At 35.3% G+C, this 23,276-nt stretch overlaps 1 protein-coding gene across 1 annotated transcript; it reads left to right on the plus strand.

Annotated features, from left to right (window-relative positions):
• Positions 1–13,664: 13,664 nt before the first annotated feature.
• On the plus strand, positions 13,665–17,362 carry LOC129804946 (uncharacterized). Its single transcript, XM_055852739.1, has 4 exons — positions 13,665–13,833; positions 14,265–14,470; positions 15,778–15,984; positions 16,190–17,362. Exons 1-4 carry the CDS (start codon positions 13,740–13,742, stop codon positions 16,208–16,210), a joined length of 528 nt encoding a protein of 175 aa, XP_055708714.1. The 5' UTR covers positions 13,665–13,739; the 3' UTR covers positions 16,211–17,362.
• Positions 17,363–23,276: the final 5,914 nt, after the last annotated feature.

Below are 23,276 nucleotides of genomic sequence, written 5' to 3' on the forward strand. Positions count from 1 at the left end.
CTTGCAGGCGCAGATTTTTTCTGGCACCGATGATGAACGTACCGTCAGAAAGTATTTTTTCAAACTACCTGGTAATAGTTTAGCTGTGACCTTAAATTGAATTATTTAGTATAGACATGAAATAAAAATTCCAATGTAAATTCCAAGTTAGGAATATTTTTTCTAATGTCTCTAACTTCAATTCAAATTCGTCGACCTGTCCGTCAATCGTGGTATTACTAAAATTACTAGGCCAAAGAATACGAAATATCTACTTGGAGTCAAGAGCAAGGGTATAAAGGATTGGGACAATTTTTCGCACACCTTTAAATAAATCTCCGTTTGCTTCTACCTCTGTCGTATCTGCATTTCTTTTGTGTCAGCATTTCACGCAAGAGGGAATGTCTGTATTGCAGCTTGCACCGAATGCAGATACAAAACAAATGCAGATACTACAGAGGTAGACGCAACCGACGAAATGTCATCCACTTTAAGTCAAACATATGAGTAGAACATTGCAAGTAAAATTGATTTAAATTTGGAAATTATATTCAGATATTTAATAAAAAGACATGTCAAAGCGTTCGAGCTTTACGAAATGCTCGAACTCATAACACATACGGGTTTTAGAGGTTTTAGCGGTTTTAGAGTTAGGGTTGAACCCAATTCCCAAATGTGTCCAAATCTTAAGTAATAAACAATTTTAGTGATTTTTGAAAAATTAATTGATCATTTGATCTCAATGTCTATTCCCACATCACAATTTTTCCAAACATATTTTTTGATAGGGATTGACAGCACCCTTATGGCAAAACCTTAAGTCAGAAGATCATTTTATAACCTCTATATAGACTTACGGTTTTAGTTGAGGTACTGTTTAGTGGGAAACTGGTAGGAAAGTAGTCTAATAATTATTTTGATTGAAATTATGTTCAGGTGAATGACGGCTTAAGTCGTAGATCTGTCCAGCACATTAGATTTCGTACCCAAAATATAGCTTTGTTTCTTTTATCTACAAGACCTACAATAAAAAGCTCTTCTGTAGTCCAATTCATGGGGAAGAGCATAATATCCAAGAGTTCGTATCAAATTGTTTCACAATATTTCCTGGTCTATTCTTGGGCTGTCACTATCATCAAGCCAGAGTCATGTATCTGTTCCTCTGCGTGCAATAGAACCTTCAACCGAAAGAAATGACACATATTCCATTGAATGGCAAAGGATTGATGTGCAGAATGGATACATATCGTAAGATGGTGAATCGAGTTCTCTCCCTCACCTGCCAATCTCTCTTCCTTTGGTTTCAATCTCTACCTGCTTTCAATCATGTATGCTTCATACATAAAACCCAATGCACTTGGCCAGGAAGTTTAAATTTCGCCCGAACATGATGCAGGAGGAAGAATCAAATGGTGGAAAATTGACGAGGTTGAGATCAATAAAATTACGCAAATAAATGACTTTTCGCCTACATGCTCACCATAAATTACATGTTTGTTGGCAATAAATTGTCCGCATCTCGCTTCAATTTCTGATAACATCATCACCATATTCGGGATTCAAGTGCCACCGCCACCCGGCTTATCTGTCACCCGCGCGCGTTCAAGCTTTTGTGTGCTAAATCTGCACTGCCCTCTCATATGTCTCCTCCTGTTCTTTCTCTCTCCACCATCTCGCACTATTCTCATGTACCATGTACATAATCTACAGATCCCACAGGCAATTTCGCTACAGAAACTCCAAACAGACGACACTTGACTGCGCGTCCTGATATCAATCGCGTGCATTTGATTTCATTTATTCCTTCCCCTCGTGCACCAACTCTTTCGTAGCAAACTCATATTTAGAGCCCCACCAACACCATGGACTAAACCCCCTCAGGGACATTTGTTAAACCCTTTTTTTCCCCCAGCCGATCCATCTCCCCTCGTAACCACCAATGCGGCGCACTTTTTGCCACAATTTTCGCATCGCAATTCCTAATTCCAATTGATTTGCCGATTGTTTTGCATCCGTTTCCCAACAATAATTTTACATTCATTCCTCCTGCTCACTGGGGCTCTTTCCACTTGTTTATTGTTGCTTGAAATTCAATGTGACGCTCATTACTCCCAAGAATCAATTCACCTGGAGATTTTCCTCGCGGCACCGACAACCCCGATTTTGCAATCTTCCACCATCACAAATTTCGCCTTAAAAATAGCATAATTATGGGGGATCAGCAACAATTAATGATTTTCTTGCATTTACAATTTACGTTCTGACATCAATTAATGTTTATAAATTGCATTTGGTGGCCTCTTCTGTGCTACAATTTGCATAAGTCACAATAAAATCGTCCAAAAGACAGGTTTAAGGGAATGAATAATGGCAAATTAGTGAGGTAGCTTTAGCGGTAGAAACATTCAAATCTAAATTTCTGTAGAAAAATGGAATTCTCCGAGAATGGGAAATTTTCAAGAAAGATATTTTCTATGCAAGTGTACCTTAATGACAGTTGCTATTCAAATTAGGAACTTAACAGGTGTCAAAATGCTTCTAAATTTAAATATATTGAATGAATAGTTAAATCTGGTAGTTAAATTAGCTGAACACTCTAGTTGAGATCTTATGAAACCCTCATAAGGTCTCCTCACAAAGAACGGTCGGCGCTATTGTTTAACAAAGAACTTTATTAGCTGAGATTCTTTACTATCCCAGTTTTTGTTGCGAGACTGCATGACATCATATGCAAGTACCTAGCCTCTGTTGGCCTAATAAAAGATATCCTTTACTGGTAGTCGCCCCATCGCATCGTGATGAAGTAAGCGGCGGTAGTATCGTCTTCTTACCCATAGACGAATAAAGAACCCTAAGTTCCTTAAGACATACAGGAACTAGTGTGCAACATAGGAGACTGCACGTAAGCCGAAAAGACTGTCCCTTACCTCAGTGACAACTTCAGCGTACGTGCCATTGGTAAAAATGAAAGAGTTACCGGGAGTTCTTTGAAAGTGAATAATAAATTTACGATGAAACATTATCGTGCATACAAAATTTCAAGAGATTCAAGTGAACCTTCCAAAGGATCAAATTATGTTCCATTTTTTCTAAAAAGGATAAATCTGACCCTTTTATCTTTACCAGTTAAAGCAGAGGTTGAGTACAATAAAAGCTACCATTCGAATTAGGCCTAAAGCTTCTCCACTATTGATAGTCCAAGGATACATCACTTTAAGAAATTTGTACACATCTTTTTTTCTTTCTTTTTTTCTTTTTTTCCTTCTTTATCTTTTTTCTTATTATAAAAAAAATCTTCATTTTTTAGCTGGTTTTTTATTTATTTTATAAAAACTTCTTTTGAGTTGTACTTTGTTTAAAAGCGTGTTCCAATCTTAAAGTTTTCCGTATTTTGTGCATAAGGACCAAAAACTGGAAATTGAGCTCTTCGTTATTGATTGCGATTTTCCTTGGGCTCTCCTGAATACAGATACAGGCTTCAAATGCTTCGAAAATCAAACTCAAAATGAAAGAAAATATAAGAATAGGTGCTTGGCTCGCAAGATTCCATTGGTAAGCAAAACCAAACTGCGCAAGAGGTTGTATTTTTACGTTTTTAGCATGCTCCAAGTGAATTTACAACCTTTTAACCAGATTGGTTTTGTTTACCAATGGAAACCTGCAAACCAAGTAATTATTCTTACCACTTTCATTAAATTGCGGTTGGTTTTGAAGCCTGTATGCCTTCTGTAACCACCCGGGTGACACATCCTCATGATTAAGGAAACTCATCCTTTTTTCAGGCTGAAAACTTAGCCTTTTCTCAGCTATATTGATATTAAGCCTGAATTCTGATCGTTTTCAACTTTACTCCTAAGAGACATTAGCGCTCCGCGGTGACTAGATGTGTAAATTCTACTAGAAGGAATTTCACAATTCTGCTGTCACTTGAGGAGGAAAGTACAATTGTAAACATCTTGACTTGTTTTAGTGTTTCACCTTTACAGGTGGAAAGTGTAAATGTAATCTTGGTTCAAAAGTGTGTTGTGCATGATCCGGCAGTGAAAGATCACCAAGAAGAAAGAAAAAAACAGTGTTTTGGTAAGTATGCACAAAATTTTCTTGGTTAGGGTTTTATGCTAACAAAATGGGGCGCTATGCTTCCGAAAATCACTATTAGCTTGTTAAAAGAGTGAACAACAACTAGCTAATATGTGGTACAGGTATTTGTGTTACCAAAAAAAGGCGATTTTTGCTTCCCAGCTCGTCAAAGAACATTCCAGCAATTTCTTTTGTCCGAAAGGTTGTTTCTCGGCAAAATACTGTCCGGAAATGTATTACACTCTGTGAAAAGTGTTATTGAATGCTAAAATTTATATTTACGTGCTTTTATTTGTTTAATTATCCTCTCGACATTCCTTAAAACTGCCTTAGTATTAAGGTTAAATTAAGTCTGAATTCATATTAAGATTCTATTTTTTTTAATCTTTTTATGATCTCCGTCGCATAGTCTCTACGGCATCAGACATCCATCTTCAGCCACACAAGATGGATTTTAACACTCCTTGCAGACAATATATGTGACTTAAGTATGACAGGAAAAGGGTCCAAAAAGCCAGGTCACAAATATGATCATTTTACTACTTTTGTTGTTTAAAAAATTCTATTTTTTGAAAAAAGTCCTGAAGTAATATATAGAACATAACATATACTCCCCACCCTTAAAAAAAAATGAACAAAAAGACTTAAAAACTTAAATTAAAATAAGAAAAATATTTATTGAATTTGTTATTTATGTAAATAGAGAATAATGAATTAAATTAATCTGTTACTAAGAATCTTGGTTTTCAATTGATTATTTATTTTTTCCACGGCAAGAAGTGTTGTTTGCTGATTTCAGACTGAAATGAGCCTGAAACCTAAGGTATCATTCAGGGACAGATAAGTAGCCCATGAGGATTCAGGCTGAAAAAAGTCTGAAACCTAAAGTATCATTCAGGGAAACTTGGTCTGAATCTGAGTATTCAGGCTTATGAAAGCAAAAATAATAAACCTGAATTCAGCCTGATTTCTAAGGCTTTGAAGCTCCGCTATCCGCCACGAAAGTAAGAGCGCAAAACTGTCTCATTTCCATACACCACCTCAGGGTTTTTTACAAGGGCCTCAGGAGATTTTCAGCCTTAGGACCTGAAAGCTCAGGCTGAATTCAGCCTTTTTAAAGGATTTTGTGTCACCCGGGCAGCCGACTCTGAATTTTTGAAGCAAGCATCATGGGGTTACTATCAGAGATACCTAGAATGCGGTTATCGACTTTCTGAGTCGAAACCCTGGGTCTACCAGTAGCGTTTTTCAGATGTACTCGTGCCTCATAACTATAATATTTGACCATTTTATGTATAACTTTTCATGAATTTCCATAAAATTTGGCAATTAAGCGACGCCGATTCCTTCCAGCAGTATCTCTGGACAATATCCCACCTTTCAACTTTTTGTAATTTGCCATTATAACCTAAATTATGAATTATCAAAAAACTGATCATTTCTTGTTATTTATCATCACTCTTACACCTATATATTTAACATTGACAGCCTTAAAAATGTACAAATCTACCATTTGCCTATCAAATGACATAAGCTCAAAATGTAACCGGTTTACATAAGGTTGGTTGCACGTTTTCACCATTTTGAATTAGTTTTTTTAATGAGGCAACAAACTTTTGATTTTTCAAAAATGACCAACTTTTGGAAAACAATTATTTTTGATATGAAATAAAATTAATTATTTTTTTTGAAAACTATAAATAATATCTACGGATTACAAGGAACTCATCTGCAAAAAGAAAAATTTGGAAAAGTATTTTTTTCTATCATTTTTTTCACTTGATTTCTCAAACATCCATTAGGCAACAAACTATTGACACTCACTGTATGTCCTAGGTAATGCTGACTTATGAGGGGGTCGTCGAAGACCGGAAATCGATATCTCCTACCGTTTGGCCTCTAGTCGTGTCACAAATTGAAAAAAGTGGAATATATAACTGTTTTCTCCCTGAGTTCGAGCAGTAAAGTTAAAGACTGAATACTACTCTCTCAGCTTGCAGGGGATTTGTCAAAGTTTCATCAAAAATAAATTTGTTGACCATGATTGATCCTAACATTGATAGGTATTTTAGGAAAATTATTATTTAAGTTAAATCATTGACTCTTGAAAAGATATCAAATTGCAGTTTCAACAATTGCTAGTACAAGTGACAAAGTATGAGAGCCCTTTGACTTCTTAAGCAAATCTACTTATACTCACAACCTGCTTAGCTGAAACAACATGTTTTATTAGAAAGTATTTCTGTGTAGCCGTAAATCCACAAATTTGAGCAACTCAGGTCATGCCATTGTGCTCCTCTGTACACAGAATTTCTCGTGCTCTCCCTTGATCTGCCCACATCTGTACCACAATGTCCGCCCTCCTTTGCTTGTCACCCAGGAGTTCAAGAAGGCAAAATCAGACAGTCGCATCCCGCACAATTCCGAACAAATAAATATAAAATGTATTGAAAAGAAATGCAGACACTGCGATCTGGGCGTTTGTCAACACTCAATTCGCTTTTGATATCAACTATTGCTTTTGCCTCTCATTTGATGCATTGTTCATTGGATTTTCTGTTGGAATTTGTGCACTGATTCTTTGACATCTTCTGTGTTGACATCGGTATTATACACTTTTGTGCTTTTCTTTATCCAGCAATACTTTTTGGGTTTACTAAACTCCTCTTTTCAGTCTCCGACCAAATTGTCACTGATGAAAATAACTCCTACGAAATGATTCATCCAATTGAATGTTCTGTAGAATGAGAAGAATGAAAAGCTTCCCAGGAGCGTCTTTTGCATTCTTTGCTCGTGACTTTGGAGTAATGTCAAACAAATAGTGTTGAGCTACCAATTGTAGGAATTGTACTATGATGGACAAAAAGTTCTTTTATGGCTAATGTATTGTGGTGAGTTCTTTTGTACGTGGTCTGGGTGAAAGCACGAACGTGGCATAATGTGAGGTAGCTGGCAGAAGCCACACTATTAACCATCGCACACTCCATGCTAGAAAGTAGAATTTAATTGTTGACACCTAAGAAGATTGAGTAATGCTCTAAAAAGGAACGGTAATTGGGATTTTGAAATGAAAGTCAGGCTTCAAAGAATAGCTTTTCTTAAAGCTTTATCTACAAGATATTCCACTGCTGATGATGCCTAGCTCAAGGTCATGTCTCAAAGCAATGTCTGAAAGAACCAAACCTGCGTCAAGTGTTCAAAGTCCGCACACAAAAGCTTTGTTTCTCAACTCCAGCTAAAGAATTCTCATAGAAAGGCTCACCGCTGAAAAGAATTGGCTATTTGCTCGTAAGATGTACACATAATTTCCGTCTTATGGTGCGCAAATAGATGTGGCTAGTGTTAGCATCTTGAGGTTGCGTGAGTGAGTGCAAGATATGTGAGGTGGTATCTCATAAAATTGAGCCAGTCACCAGGTGCAAACGCATCAATTGTTTAAGATAATCGCAAAATAATTACACTACATGAATGACATTTTTATGGATGTGCGTGGTTTACAAACAAACGAGGTGAATCTCTTCACTCCACCTCAAGCTCTGATCACTTCTGCCCAGCCTTTTTCAACTCTCTGAAGCCCCATCGAGAAGTTCAATGAATTACTGTAGCAATTATTCACTTTTTCCAGACATTTGCACCTCAGCACTTCAACTCGCGCCAAGATTCCCACGAAAAAAAATTCTTTCAATGGATCAGAGGGGAGAAATTGGTTAGAAAAATAGAGACAATTGCACGTTGAGTCATCCAGAGTGTGACCAATAAAAACGCCCTCTCAGTCACCTCCCACAACCGCCCAATATTCATCATTTCAACTACTTTGTTTCAATTTGCCTCCAGCAGTGCGACGCGATCAAGAGACAGCAATTGTACGAACCTCTGGTTCCCATCTATGATCATGCCCTCGTAACATATCGCTCTTTATGAAACAATTGAGCAGCATTAATTACGATGAACACCTCATACAGAAAAACTTATTAAAACTATCTATCGTGATCGATATAGTGTGCAATGGCTTTCAGTAAGTATTAGAATAACTTTAAAATATTCTACAGTTGATGAAAGATTTTTAGAGACATAGGTAACACGGGTTTAATAGGCTAAAATGAATTATTATTTTTCTATATAAATTGAAAGATTTTTTCATTGAAACTCTTATCATTGAAAACGTATGAAGCTTTATCCAACGCTTGATCCGGTTCGAAGGACCAATTCTACAAAATGTTAATTGAGAATAAAAAGAGAAAATACTATCCTTACATACAGCAAAGATGGCGGCAGTTTTAGGTATGAATGACAACATGACTTAGACATATAAAGAAAGGCTCTTAGGCTTCGCACACACTCTGGCTTCGAACACATTATATTTTTCGCTTATTCTTTTAATAAATCTGACCTTTTTTACGCAATGTATGATTTAAAACTACCTAATATTATATATTTTCATAGATATGTATGTAAGATTCATTAAGAAAATAAGGTTCGAAGCCAGAGTGTGTGCGAAAGCTGAAAGCCTTCACTTATATGTAAAATTTTGGGATAATAAATCAACTAAAAAGTCTACATCATTTATCGCAAGATTTCTTTAGTGAGCAATATCTCACGATATAAATTGTATCAGGTCACACTACACTAGATCCCGGCATTATGCACATTTACGGGACCGAAAAACATGCGGGAAATGGCATTAAGCATCGAGAAAATTTGCATATGCGCAGGGGCTTTCTTTTGAACAAATCGACCGTATAACGAATTTTGCGCGGAGTAAAAGTAGTTCAAAGAAAAAGATTCAACTGTTTAATACAAATGCATTAGCAAACAGTACTTTTTGGCCAGAGTTCTTCAATAAATAGTTAAAATATTTTTAAAAAAAATACCTTAATAAAAGAAATTAAAGTTTTATTCTGAAAAAGTAGCAAAATTTTTTAAATTTCCCGCGTCGCAACATAGTATACATTCAGGCGTATTTCAAAAATGATTTCATAAATTGACTCCCAAGGGTAGGCAAACTTGCATAATTGTATGTGCATAATTCCGCCAGGTGCATAATCCCGGAGGACTTAATGCCGGGACTGAGTGTAAATGATGTTTAGAAGATGACAACACTCTTAATATGGGGTGGCAAAGCGTGCCAGCTTGCGGAATGCTCGCGCTCGTGACTTAGATGTTATACCTCAAAAATATTTTCGCATAATTTACCGTTTATCGGTTCCCAAACGATTTAAACCGATTTATAAATCACGCAAAAGATCCCACAAAATATAATTTTAAGAGTAATAAAATTTATTTTAGGAAGAAAATTACTTATCGGTTCATTACCGATTTAAATTGTTTTATAAATTACTCAAAATATCGACCAATATACACCTGGGTGGGGGGGGGGGGGGAAATTCTGTAACTCTGTGTGAAGTGATCACCTGTCTAAATTGATGAACACTTCACTGAAGTGATTGCAAAAGAGATTCTGTAACTTGCGATAGCTTCACGTAAAAGGATCACTTTGAGGTTATGTGTTTCACTTGTCAATTTTTCGGTGAAGATGATGTTATCACTTGCTGAAACCAGTGAAATTTTTTTCCATGTTCAGCTTGAAAAACAACACCACATCATTTCTAATACTCAATTCTAGTGTTTTCAAATTTAGTTCAAATACTTATAAAAATCTTAAATTTAATGAAAATTTCAATACATTTCACCTCTCCGCTTCACGCAAAGTTACATAATAAGTTTTCTAGCAGTCGTGAAGGGAAGCTCGTGAAGTTACAGAATTCCCCCCTGAGGTGTAATATATTTGAATTTCGTACAAAAAATCGGGTAAGAACCAATTAGAACAAATTCAGTTTTATCAGAAAGTCTAAGACCTTTCCAAAGAGTCCAAAAATGATACCATTCGGTTGGGAAATACGCTCTCTAGAAACTCTCTAACCTTTGACCTTGAGAAACCGTTATTAGAAATGACCCAACGGTATTTGCGTATAGGGACAAAATATCCGCTTGGGTAATCTCAAAAACTTATCTAAAAATGAAAAAAGGCACAACGCATTCGCGAGTAATTCCAAAAACACATGGTTTTGGAGGGGAAAGGAGGAGCAAGGGAAAATGAGGGGCATATTAACGATCCTTGGGTCGACTTATGGAGAATCTCCGAAGATCTCAAGTCTCTATCTCTAACCGTTTGCCCTCTAGAGCTGGCATCATCCGGACGGACAGACGGACAAACAGTGTGACGTAATTTCTCAGAAATCGTCTAAACGCGAAGATTTCTTGAGAACAGTGGTCCCCGGATGGTGTAAGGTGAAAATTTTGGGTATTAAAAAATCCAGGGATTTTAATATATTTCTCTTTATGTGGAGTTCGAGCAAAAATGCGAAAATAAAGTTATAAACTTGGTTATGAAATAAAAACAATCATGATAAAAGAATATGAAGAAAGAGGAGAGGTAAAATGAAACTGTTATAAATTTTTGAAAATAAATCAACAAGATAAACAATAATTATTACTTAATTCTTTTAAATGTTAAAACCGTTAAGAAGACTCAAAATATATAAAACAGCATATTTCCATATTTCTCTAGAGGTCTTTTATGCTTTTATTTCACAGAAATTAGAATGTCCTTATAAAATCCTTTAATAATACGTCCTCTTTCGTAAGACTTTCCATTTCACAACCAAACGGTCAATCTGGTAATTCAATCGTGTCGGTGTTTTTTGCCCTCATCTTCTGCACACGGCAAAAAACACCTGAGTCTTCCACCCGCTTCTCACAAAGAGAACACAAGAGGCGATCTGCGGCGTCGGAGGGAGTATCAAGTGAAAGAGATCAGCTTCCAGCAACACCACTTTGTTCTGATCGCTGTTGTTTCTCATCGTGTCGATCTTGCGCTCCTCTTCGTCGCATTCTTTGGTGGAGCACAATAAATGCGCGGCATGGTTATTGTTCTCGGAGGCGAATGGTATATAGAAGGATCGCCTGGATGACATTGAATCGCTTTCGTGTTCAATTAATGATTTCTCGTTGAGGTGAAAAATTGATTCATGGAGAAGGAAATACCATCATGAATAAGCCTAATAATAATCATTTATTGTATTGTTTTTTTTTCTTGTAATTTTGGGACTCAATAAGGTACAATCCTTGTTGGGATGGTGGGGCTAGTGTTGGTACAAAATAGAAATGGGGATTTAAATGCAAGGACTGGCGGACAGGATGCTCTAGGTGAGTGGGAAGAGAAAGGTGAGGATGTGCTGGTGGCAGAGCAAAACAATAGCGCCGGATGGAGTGGCGAAGTTTGAATAGATGGTAGCCCTCCTCCACATCCCACTTCTGACACTGCCCCCACCGCGCCACAACACCGATCTTATGGCCCCGCGAGCCTTTGTCATCGACAGTGAACACCGCTGCCGTATTCAGAAGATCAAGCGAGCACAGGAGAGTCACGAGGAGTTTGGTTATATTTTATTTATACGACTGGGGAGATCGCGCGCGCACATGGACAATGGGATGAATATCGAGAGGAAGGGACCCCATTCTTAGAAGATTAATTGCCATCTGGGGAGGAGAGACGCGAATCTGTTGTATTTTGCCGCCAAAGTCCAAATACTATAACTTTACACTCACATTTCCATATAATATCACCATCATTGGGAGCCACACAAGAGGACCATTGGTGTGGGGCAGGCCATTGGGAATAGAGAAAGAATGAAAGAGAGTATTAAAATACACCTTGTAAAACTAATTCTTCTGACGCCCAATTAAATTATTCCTCTTCTGCGACTCGCATTTCACACGATTCTTTTTTTTATGTGTTCTCTTTTTTAATGTCATCCCTGGAGAGGCCTCTTTTTCTGTCACATCTAACAAGAGGAGGAAAAAAAATACCAGAAGAATTCTGAGACATACCATACAACATAAAGACACTTTTCCGCGAAATCTTAATTCCAATCTCATTCTCGGTGATCTTACTTTCCTACCGGGAGAGTTGGCTGAGATATGACGTATGGAGAAAAAACAGCAAAGGGTATGTCATAAAGCCTAACAGAATCAGTTAATGCAAAATCCACAGACTCATAAGGGACATGAATCTGCTAGGAATTCCAGCCAATGAACATTGCTTTCTAGGAAATCTCTAAAGTCGTCTTAATGTACTTATCCAGGATTACTGCCAATAGCTGGACTCAGCCTGACTCAGAACTCGTCCAAAGCTGGATCAGCCAAGTCTCATCTTCTTGAGTAGTAGGCTATCCCTGAATGCCTCTTTCACAGACTCATTACCATCCTATTCACCTCTCGTTTATAGGGTACCGAATCCTCTTATCTTACATACAGAGTCGAAAATTGAAACCACTAAAAAATTCTTCCAAATGCATTTCAGAATTTGAAGTTTTGTTTAATAAGGATCCACGTTCCAAACGAATATGTAAGGACGGGTAAGAGCATAGTCCTATACAGTAGTCTATGCTAAATCTTTTTAACCGAAACATCCTTGGTAGACTAAATTAGGCTGCATTGACCTTTAGCTAAGCCCAATTAAAAGTAAGAAAAAAAAAGTCTCATTTGTAAGCCCAGGATGGGGCACAACAGGTTTCACAACCGATTTTTGAAAAACATAAAACTTCTTGAAAACTGTAAAAATATTGATTTTTATTTTGAGGAACCGTTACGAACCATTAGGAAAGTAAAACGAAATATGTGGTCAGTAATTAACATAACATCCAGGTTCTGTCTATATCACTTCAGACGAGTGGAGTTTTTAGGGTAGTAAGGTACTTTATCAGTGGAATTTTGAGGTTGTAAGGAACTTCAGGTATCTCGGATTGGTATTGACAATGGACAATAACGTCAGGGTGGAGGCTAATGAGAGGCTCGTGACGGGAAGCAGATGCTTCTATACTCTATGAGGAACATCCCAATGACAAGGAATGTTTCGCGATCAACAAAGATCAAGATTCTACTGACCCACAGTGGAGCCAGACATTACGTATGGTCTGGAAACAGCACCGTAGACCCGCTCAGATGAAAGAAAATCGCTGATCTTAGAGAGCAGAGATTCCGGCGTTGGAAGACCCTTTTCCATGAGGCAACTACATGGGAATTCCGAGCAAGGATGAATCGTGAACTGGTTGAGCTTTACAGAGAGACCGACGTTGCGGCTTCTATTCGGGCAAGAATACTGAACTGACTTGCCCACATTTGTCGTGTGAAATCAGGAGCGGAACGCCCCGAACAAGATGGAAAAAAATGGTGGACGATGTTCCTAAAATCCTGTGAGTGCTGTGCCGTTGTCGTTAGATCGTATCAAATGGCGAAGTGTTACACATGAGGGACTGCTCTAAAAGGAATGTAAGTGACCACTTCACTCAGAAAACAGCTCTGTGGAAACAGCTCTTAAATTAGCTCTTGAAACAAGAACTGGGCATTTGTGTGTTCATTGAAAGACTATTTTACTAGCAGAAAAGCATTTATTTCTGCACGATACTTGGTTCAAGAACGTACAGTCTTTGAATAAGCACCCGTTTAAAAAGAATGTTTTCAAGGCACGAATTTTTGCTAACGAATCTTAATTCAAATATCGGACGGTATTGGCGTAAGTTATCGACAGCAACTTGTCAAATGAATTGCGCACGCGCTCACAGTGTCAGCGTCATTTGTGTCAAAAGTGATTGTGAAATTGTATCCAGTGAAAAGTTTTCATGGAAAATTTTCAGTTTGTTGAAGAAGAGGATTTATTGGTCCATTTGTTAGATGTATGGGATGTGCCTTTCAATTTTCAACAAAAATTTAAGGGTAAGTGAACTTAAAATTGGTGTGTTCCTTTTGTCTCCGCGCATGAAAGTTTTTCCGAGAATTTTGATGGAAGTTCGCTCTTGCGCGAGTGGTTTTTTGTTGAGCTTCCTCCTTCTTTCTGCCTTCTTCCTGCAACACTTCTTCCTTTTAGGATATTTACTTCTTCCTTCACACTTCCATCCAGGAAAATATAGTCTCATGGAGTGCAATTTACACTCAAAAAACCGAAAAAAACTCTGCATTTGCCAATTAGGTGTGATTTACATAACCTCAACTTTTGTAATCGGCGATTTGGTTGATTTGATCCAGGCTTAACACTGGATTTTTCTGTAAAACTAACTTCACTGGACGTGAAAGTCTAAAATTGGAATTGGATACGAAATTTTCATGAAGTAATACAATTTTTTGTAATATTTATGTTTGTTTTATAGACCTCGGTATCACAACAAAAGACTTGGAAGAGCATCTCGGAAGGGACGACCTTGCGTACATTTTTAAGGATGACTGGCGCGAGAAAATAAAGTTCCAAAGGAACCTAGATGACTTTAGAAAGGAAGGACAGAAGCTGCAGAATAGTACAGATTGCACTTGTTGCAAAAAACAAAACTTTCTGAAAACAACAGGCAATATCGATGAGGTAAGAAAATTAATTTACTTATCTTAATTTTTCAAACATTCATTGACCCTCGGACTCTTAAGAGTCACTCCAGGGTAATATCCCAAAAACCGCATTTTCTGCGACAATAAAGGCTTTATCTATTTAAAAGTGCTATAGTGTCCTAAGTAATAGTCTTACAAACATATTCCGAAAGTTTGAACTCATATTGACTCTTCGTTTAGTTGTTATCCCCAGTTTTGTGTCACAGATAAGAGAAAAAGTAGGAAATATTTTTTGTGCAAGAAATCTAATTTCTAAATTCAAGAGAAATACCTATTTAAAGTAATCTGACTAAAATAAATTTATTTTTTACTCAAAGACAAGTCGTTCTACTTTGTAAATCTTAATTTAAAAAAAAAGTTAATTTGAGGAGTGAAAAGGGTTTCAAATTTTTTTTTATATTTTCACACTTGGTGCCTAAACTAAAAGAGATAACGATGAATAGATGGTATTTTTGAGTTTATTGGACCATAGTTAGCCTAAAAAAAAAATTATCTGACTATTTTTTTTTTTTGCTAATTGGACGTTAGAGGGTTAAAAAGGAAAGAATATAATGAAACACGTATCCTAGATATGCAAAATTAACATCTTAATTTTCTAAACTATAAATACATATAAACATATAAAGGGTTAAATAAATATATATTGATTTAACCCTTTTTAGGACATTTGGGTCACCGATAACCCATAGGGAAAATTATTGTTAGGTATCTAGGATTTTTTTTTGTAAATCTCCAGCTATTTCCTATAGTAAATATTTAAGCCCGAAATAGAGTAATTTTCCAATTCCCGCTTTGCCGACTGAATTTTAATATAATATTATATTATTTTTTTTATATATACATTTTTTTAAGCAAAAAATCATTTGGGACTGAAAACTATAATAACTATACAAAATACTTTTCATTAGAGTGAAATCTATCATTCATTGGCGTTTTCAGGAAAATTACTTAAATTTGTGGGCTTGTCCCAATCGATCTTAGATGTAAAAAAAATATCCCACATTTTATTGATTTGTTTATCGATTTTATTTTTGTTGTTGAATTTTGGTCAGTGATAATCTTATCGTCCCTAGGAATAGCTTAATTGTATGAAATACCTAAAATATTATCTAAATATATACAAATTTATTTTAAGTTCGAAATATTTACATTTACAATTTTTATTTACGAAATTATTTACAATTTTTTCTCTAAATTTTTTATAATATTCCTAAAAAAGAACTTTTTGTTTATATTGATTAATTATTATTTTAAACACAATATTTATTCTGTATAACATTGTAGACTATCCTCGGTATTTTGTTGACAACAGTGCAGGGTAAAGGACTCTTAAAAAAGTATCAAGATCTCAAAACCTTGAGCTCAGAAGACCAGACCACTCTAGTGGAATGTATTTGCCACTTCTATCTGGATAGAGAAATTAATCTCGGAGTTAAACAATTTCAGTTCTTAGCTGAAGACATCGTGAAGAACTTTCCAACTGAAGTTGAGGTATGTTCGCAAAATTATATTATGAAAAATTATTTATCACGTAGAAACGATAATTTTTTTTTTTTTTAAATTTGAGTGTAGAGAATATTTTATCCCAATAACCCCAATAAGCATTTTTTCACATCCAAAAAAAGGTTACATTTTAAGGCAATTTATGTCTTCAAGGAATTATAAAATAAGTTATTATTTATTTCATGTCGTGTAGTGCGAGGAAACAAAAAATTAACATATTGAGTCAGCCCACGCCTATCGATCCTCCGCCACTTCAGGGAGATGTTCGGGTTCGATCCCAAGACGTTCCAAGGCAAGATTCTGAATTTGATTCAGCCACCTTGTCCTAGGTCTGCCGCGAGGTCGACGCCTTCTCACAATGGCTTGCATAGCTTTTTTGGGGAATCTTTTGTATTACACATTTAAAACAAATAAAAACTATGTAAAGAAATAGATACTTAATGATGAAATCTTGGAATTTGAGTAAAAATTAATAACCATTTTAAATCTATGTAAAACATAAATGATAATTACATTATATCACAGATCAATAACAGTAATTTCAAAGTAAAATACGATAAAAATATATGGAGAAGTCATGAATTCCTATAAAGTTTTTAGAGAAGATAAAAATAAAAATAGAACATATTTAACAGATAAATTAAAAAAAAAACAGATAAGCAGGATGAATAACTTAATAAAATCTTAGTTTTTTCTCAAAATAAATCAATCATTTATATGTGCTATTATAATAATAAAACAAAAATAAATAACCACAGATTTACTATGCCAATGTGACTGTTAAAAACACACCTATGAAAATATAGAGAAAATGAATTTTTTTAAACAAATCTTTGGCAAAGATTAATATAAAAGTAGAACATACAAAATAAATATATAAGATAAATGTTTACTAAAACTTTAGAGTTGTCAAAATAAAACAGAACAATTTAACAAATCTGAATTGGAAAAATAAACAAAAATATATTATACTACATATCTATCAAACATTTAAAAAAAGAAGAATTCATATGAAAAAATAGTGAATTTCTTAGTGTTCTTTTGTCAAATTTTTATTTTTTTAATTAAATCTATTAAAAATTTAGTAAATGGGTAAATCTTGTAACTAACCTTATAATTAAAAAAAAATTGTGCTAAATAACCGTAAATATCACTTGAATATCTTCCATAGTTTTAAGGCAAAACATAACAGTACAAATATTATATAGTACAAAAATGAAATTAAAAAAATATAGCTTTATTAAATAATTTATAATCCACTAGTATTTCAGAAAAGAATATTTCATGGAAAAGTAGTGATATATTTAAACTGACAATATATGTAATCTGTGATGCTTAAAAAAATAATTTAATAAAAAATGATAAACGAGAAAAACGTTATTTTAAATTCTATTAAGAAAAGAAATGGTATTAAAGTCAAGTATCTACGTGTTTTGTGGTGCTTAAATCATCCAGTGTCTTCAACCAAGTAATGCTGTGTATTAAAATTAAAATTGGACAAGTGAACGCCCATCAGTACTTGTCTCAAGTAACATCGGGTCTTGGTTGTTCTCTTTAAGAAAACAGTTCTTAATTCTAAGCATGACATGTTTAGGTTGATTCGGCTCTTAAAATATTCTTACAGACAAGAGCTGTATTTTTGCAAGTCCCATACAAAGTTAGAACTGCCTTTTTCTGAGTGTTAAGTAAGCAAATAACCGTTACCGTAAAATAATCAACTGAAGACTTTATTTCGGGCACAGGTCCACAACAAACGGAAGCATCGTACTTATGGTGCTATTCCAATGAGAAATGAAAAGGGGAAATCTTTCCACAGAACTTTTTCTTTAGCACCTTTCTGTTCTCAAATGCTTCTACATAATCAATTTTTTTTGTGTTGGTTCCTGTCATGACTGTTTGGTGGTTTTGAAATATGATGAAGAATGGGTAAAACAGCCGAGACAGGAACCAACACTAAGAAGAGTCGATAATGTAGAAGCATTTGAGGCCAGTAAAGTGATGAAATATATGTTCAGGAAAAAAATTAGTCAATATCTTCAGGCTACAAGTAGTTGTATCATAGCGATATACTTCTCTTGAGCACTGTGGATGTGCAGGGGGCGTTGCATCCTGGAAAAGAGATGTAAGTTACATCATGTAACACCACAAATTTATTTCTTAACGGCTGGAATTTATGGTTTCTATACATGAGAGATATTTATACCCGTATTTTGCATTACTATTAAAAAAAAATTAACGTTTTCCCCGCGTAAATAAATTGGTTCAATATGTCAAGTATTGACGAAAATTTCTTTTAGTCTGTAGAGGCCATTAGTCGTGGAATCAAATAAAGTTAACAGGAATTTAAAAAGAAAATCATCTAAAAGCAAAAACTTTATGCTATTGAAATCTTTTGTGATTATCCCCTTCAAAAAATAAACCGCGCAATGAAGAAAAACGGTTCTCTCATCAAGCGACATTCGCCCATGAGTGACCTGTCTCTTGACCCATCATCATGTCAACAGATCCCCCGAAGAAGTGATTCCCTCCTTTTGGTGGTGCCCAAAAAAGATGAGTCCACCTCAAAAATCCCTCAAGGGATTTCAGCAGTGAGATGCATTTGTGCAATGGCCTTATCGCAGCATCGCCAAGATGACCATGTATAGAAACAGGGAGTATTAAATTTGATCGCAGAAAAGCCAAGGAGAAGCAAAGAAGACAAGGAAGGGAATTACTATGGCAAAAGATCTCATGAATATAAGGCACAATTATTAAGTAATGATAAAAATGTGATAATAAAACTCCATCCGAAGACACATTCATCAAGCTGCTCCAGGTACACAGCGTCTTTCGACGACACTGACTCGGGCAATATGACAATGATGGTAGTCGTTTAAGGGTCAAGATAATCCATTGTGACATAAATAGACCACCATGAATCTCACCATGAAATTCCCAGTAATCATTCTGCCTTTTGCTCTTGTCCCTCCCAACCCAATTATAAATCTCTTACTTTTATGTGAAAAGACACTGAACTTCTTTGCAACTAAACGTGATGAGCAGCCCAGCTATTCGGACTTTTATTCGTGAGAGGACCTATTGCAAAATCGTCGGACAGGCACAAAGAAAGCAATTGCATTACCCCCATTGGACTCACAAAAGCACCGGCCGATGATACTCTTGTGAATCGTACTTGAACTTCAATTGGACTTGAAATTGAATTAGGCTTAATGAGATAAACTTCTCCTAATCAAATTGCATTATTAACCATCTCAAGTTGAATTAAGATAGCAATATGTATTGCCGCAATCCAAGTATGGAAAAAATAAATTTTCATAATAGTCAGAAATTAAGGTAAGACAGTGATGGATATACTACTGAGGCTTTTGTCTAAGATTGACGGTTTCAGTGGAATTTGGACTAAAACATTTATATCAAATGTAATTAGGAACTTTTGAGAACGTTCTTGCATTACCCATAAATACGAATATTTCTCGAGCATGATATATACAGCAACAACAAACCATTTATCCTTTCGATAACCTTAAACATAAATAGTTTTACTAATGCCTCTCAAAAAATTATGGAAGCTGCTCTCTCTTGGAGTTCGAGCAGTTAAAAAGATGATAGAGTGAACTGTAAATTAATTTGCTTAAAGATTCCTTTAACCAAAATAAAACAAAAATATGTAGGGGAAGATTTTTAGGCTTCGCACACACTTTAGCTTCGAACACTTCATTTTTTTTACCCACCAAATTTGCCTGTTTCACTTACCAATTTTGGGTTTATTACTTACTATTTAACCAAAATACTTACTACAGGGTGGCTCAATTGATCTGTAACCAAATTCAAGTTACAATAACATTCATATTAATATTCGCAGTACCTCCAAATTTTGCATAATCATATTTTATTTTATTGGCTACAAGGACCAAAAAGCATTTGCGAACTTTTTTTGCAAACTCTTTTTTATCAATATTGGAACTCAAACATGTAAGCTCCACACTTGCTATTTGATATTTGACTTTGACCATTTGACATTCTTTGATGTCACACTCATCCATGGAGATGGCATACCCCTGTGTTTTATGATGGGACAACATCACGGTATGACCACTTTCCTTCCTTTAGGGTTTGACACACCTGGACTTTAGCGGTGATCCCTAAGAGTACTAGTACAAGAAAGTACTAATTAAGAGACGAACGGGAGAAAGAGTTACAGTAGAACCTTGCTATAGGCCATATTTGGTTCCAGATTTGACACTTGGGTCGCACTATTGTCCATGTCATTTTTTAAAATTATCAACGACTTTTAGTATTGAAATTGCTCAACGACTTACACTTTCTTTGCGATTGTGGTACTTGTCCTCGCTCTCTTCATTATGGATCACAGTTATCACAACTACTCAAATAAAGTTTGCCAAAAATATTAAAATAATTATGACAACATTGCATGTCGCGTACTAAAAAACATAACCTAACTTAAAATCAGTGTTTTGAAATCAACGGTCGATAAATTGTGGGCTATAGAGCGATGGTCTATAGCGGGGTTCTACTGTAGTTACAGACTAGACTCGGATGAGTAAGAACGTGCGCGCGTGTAGAACAAAGGGAAGATCTGGGGTGACATGATTATTTTCGATACTGTCGACTGTCGATTCTGAAAAATTTAAACGATAGTTGCACTAATATAGATATACTAACTAATATAGATATTTATGAACAGTCACATTCTTTTCAGAATGTCACAATGAATGGACCAATAATGCGTAAAAAGTCGACATTAACTTAATCTAGCTGATATAGATTTATCGATACTATCGATTCGATAGTGTCAAAAAGTTATCATTCCACCCCTGGTTGAAAGAGGGGAACGGATGGTAGGTTCATATTTTGTTCCTGACCCCCTTTCTAAGAGTTCACAGATGCTTGAATAATTCCTTTTCGTACGCAAACGTGGTACCGTGTAAGAGTGACTTTCTCCCCTGCGGGTGATTTTGATACCCCCCCCCTATTCGTAAACTTTTCTTTTTCTTTCTTAAAGTGCTTAAAGATGGACTTTACCGATCAGTCATTGTAGATCGGATCGATAAAGACCATCCTTAAGTTCAAGAAATAAAGAAAAACTTACGAACAGAGGAATGTCAAAGTCACCCGCACTTACGGTCGTAATGGCCTTTTATTTTGTTGAAAAGGCACAAGAGGCTGTCATGAGAGGAGCCCGTTATCACCTGACCCTTAACTAAATCTTTCATGTTTTGAAAGAAAAAGTGTTGAGTATCCTTATCCTACCGCGGTTTGTCATTTGATTCAGCGCTCTAAAAAAAAACGACCAAAAACGGTCGGTAGGTTTAGTGTTAATGGCAGGGGCCTCTCGACATTTCATTTTTCCATACGTTTTTGCATAGAGGCAGTAAAGACTATTGGCAAATTTCTTCCTAAAGAGAATTCACTTATCAGTCTGATATATTTCAAAATCGTGCATTAAATGCTATCTAAAAATACATATTTCATAATGTTCGCCTAAATAAGTCAAGAACTACGAGCAAATTTGTTTACGTCGCGATGGAATATCTGCAAAATTTTTACAAGGGAAAGTGAAAAATAGCTTCACTTTTTATTAGGCTTGATGGGCCCCTGGTTAATGGTATAAACTTCCATGAGGGAAAATTATACCTTTTCCACTGGGGCTTTTGAACTGCACTGTCAAAGTGAATGGTAATTATTAGTAATTCTTATAATAAAAAAAATTCGGTAAAAGATAGTGGAACTTCCAATAAGTCTTAGAACCCTCACAAAAATATAAAGCAAATGGCTACAAAACTACGTTTTTGTTGTTATTTTCAAGCACACATTAGTCTCCACTGTCACCGGATGCAAATCCAATCGACTTCTCCTTATAGGGCAGTGTATTGGCCAAGATCAGGACTAAAAAATAAAAAGGGCCTATAAACTTAAGTCAATTTTTTATCGTGAGTGGACTTGTATTTCGGAAACTTACGTTCGGATACATTCAACAGCAGACTCAAGTAGTCTGTACCAAAGATGGTAACGTTAAAAATTTCCATTAGATTCTTATATATTCGAAAATTTCTGACTTTTCTCACGTTCAATCCAATTAAATTGATTTTGAATTATTAAAAAAAAAATAAATAAAGCGTTTTGAAAGTGTTTCAATTGGGTCACCCTGTATTTTGGTATAGGGAAGGTGAGGCTACATTGATATACGATTTTTTAGTATATTTCTAAAAGATACTGGGCTTTACTGTAATTTAATTTAGATTTAGTATTAAATTGTCTATCTAAATTACATTATGTTAAAGCCAAGTTCCTTTGGAAATATGTGAAAAAGTCGTTTATCAATGTAGCCGCACTGCTCAAAGTAGCCCTACCTCCCCCTAAAGTCATTGTGAAATTCAAAAAGTTCTAGTTCTAAAGGTATTTTAATAATTATCGGTGTTTTACGACTAATGGATTTTCATTCTATGGATTTTCTAAGAGACTAGTGGAGCTACTTTTGGAAAAGAGAGTCTCTAAAAAATGTATTACGTTTCTAATTTATTGAAACTGTGTTGGAAAGTCTGTAAGAGACTAAAAGTACGAGTGCAACAACTGATTCAGCACTTCAGAAGTACAGTATCGGCCAAACATTGTTTGACAAAGGTATATTTGAGAAATCAGGTGGGAGCAATGAAAAAAACACTTTTTAAAATTTATCTTTTTGAAAATGAGCTGCCTGTTATCTATTGATATTATTTATGCATTTAAAAAAAATTAATATCGTATCAAAAATATTTTTTTACGAAGTTGATCATTTTTTATAAGCTAAAATTTCCTTGTCACATTAGTTACTTAAGTTACTCTGAAAAATAGATCAAGCGACAGTATAGCGGTCATTTATGTGAGATCTTTTTAAGGTTAATTTCAAAACCCTATTCACCACCACGCTATTACTTCATTTCCATTAACCCCAAAGACTTCCTACCCATTCAACCACAGCTCATGATTCGGTAATTCCTATACTCCAGAATTTGATACAGAGGTCTTTGGTTAAAAGATTACCATAAAAAAGTATCATAACCCGTAATACAGTTCATACAGTTCCTACAGATCCCCTTATTCCTTTCAGTATAAATATGTGGCACCCATGTATCGAGCTTTTAAATAAATCCAAGCTTTTCTAAATAGTGAAATATAATTGAATTATTGTTTTCCAAAATCTTAAAAAACTCTTCAAATGTTATCCATAAATTTTCTTCCAGACGAATACTGTAAATATTGCCATCAAAATGATTTAAAAT

The sequence above is a fragment of the Phlebotomus papatasi genome, chromosome 2 (genome assembly GCF_024763615.1).
Source record: "Phlebotomus papatasi isolate M1 chromosome 2, Ppap_2.1, whole genome shotgun sequence".
Lineage (NCBI taxonomy): Eukaryota > Metazoa > Arthropoda > Insecta > Diptera > Psychodidae > Phlebotomus > Phlebotomus papatasi.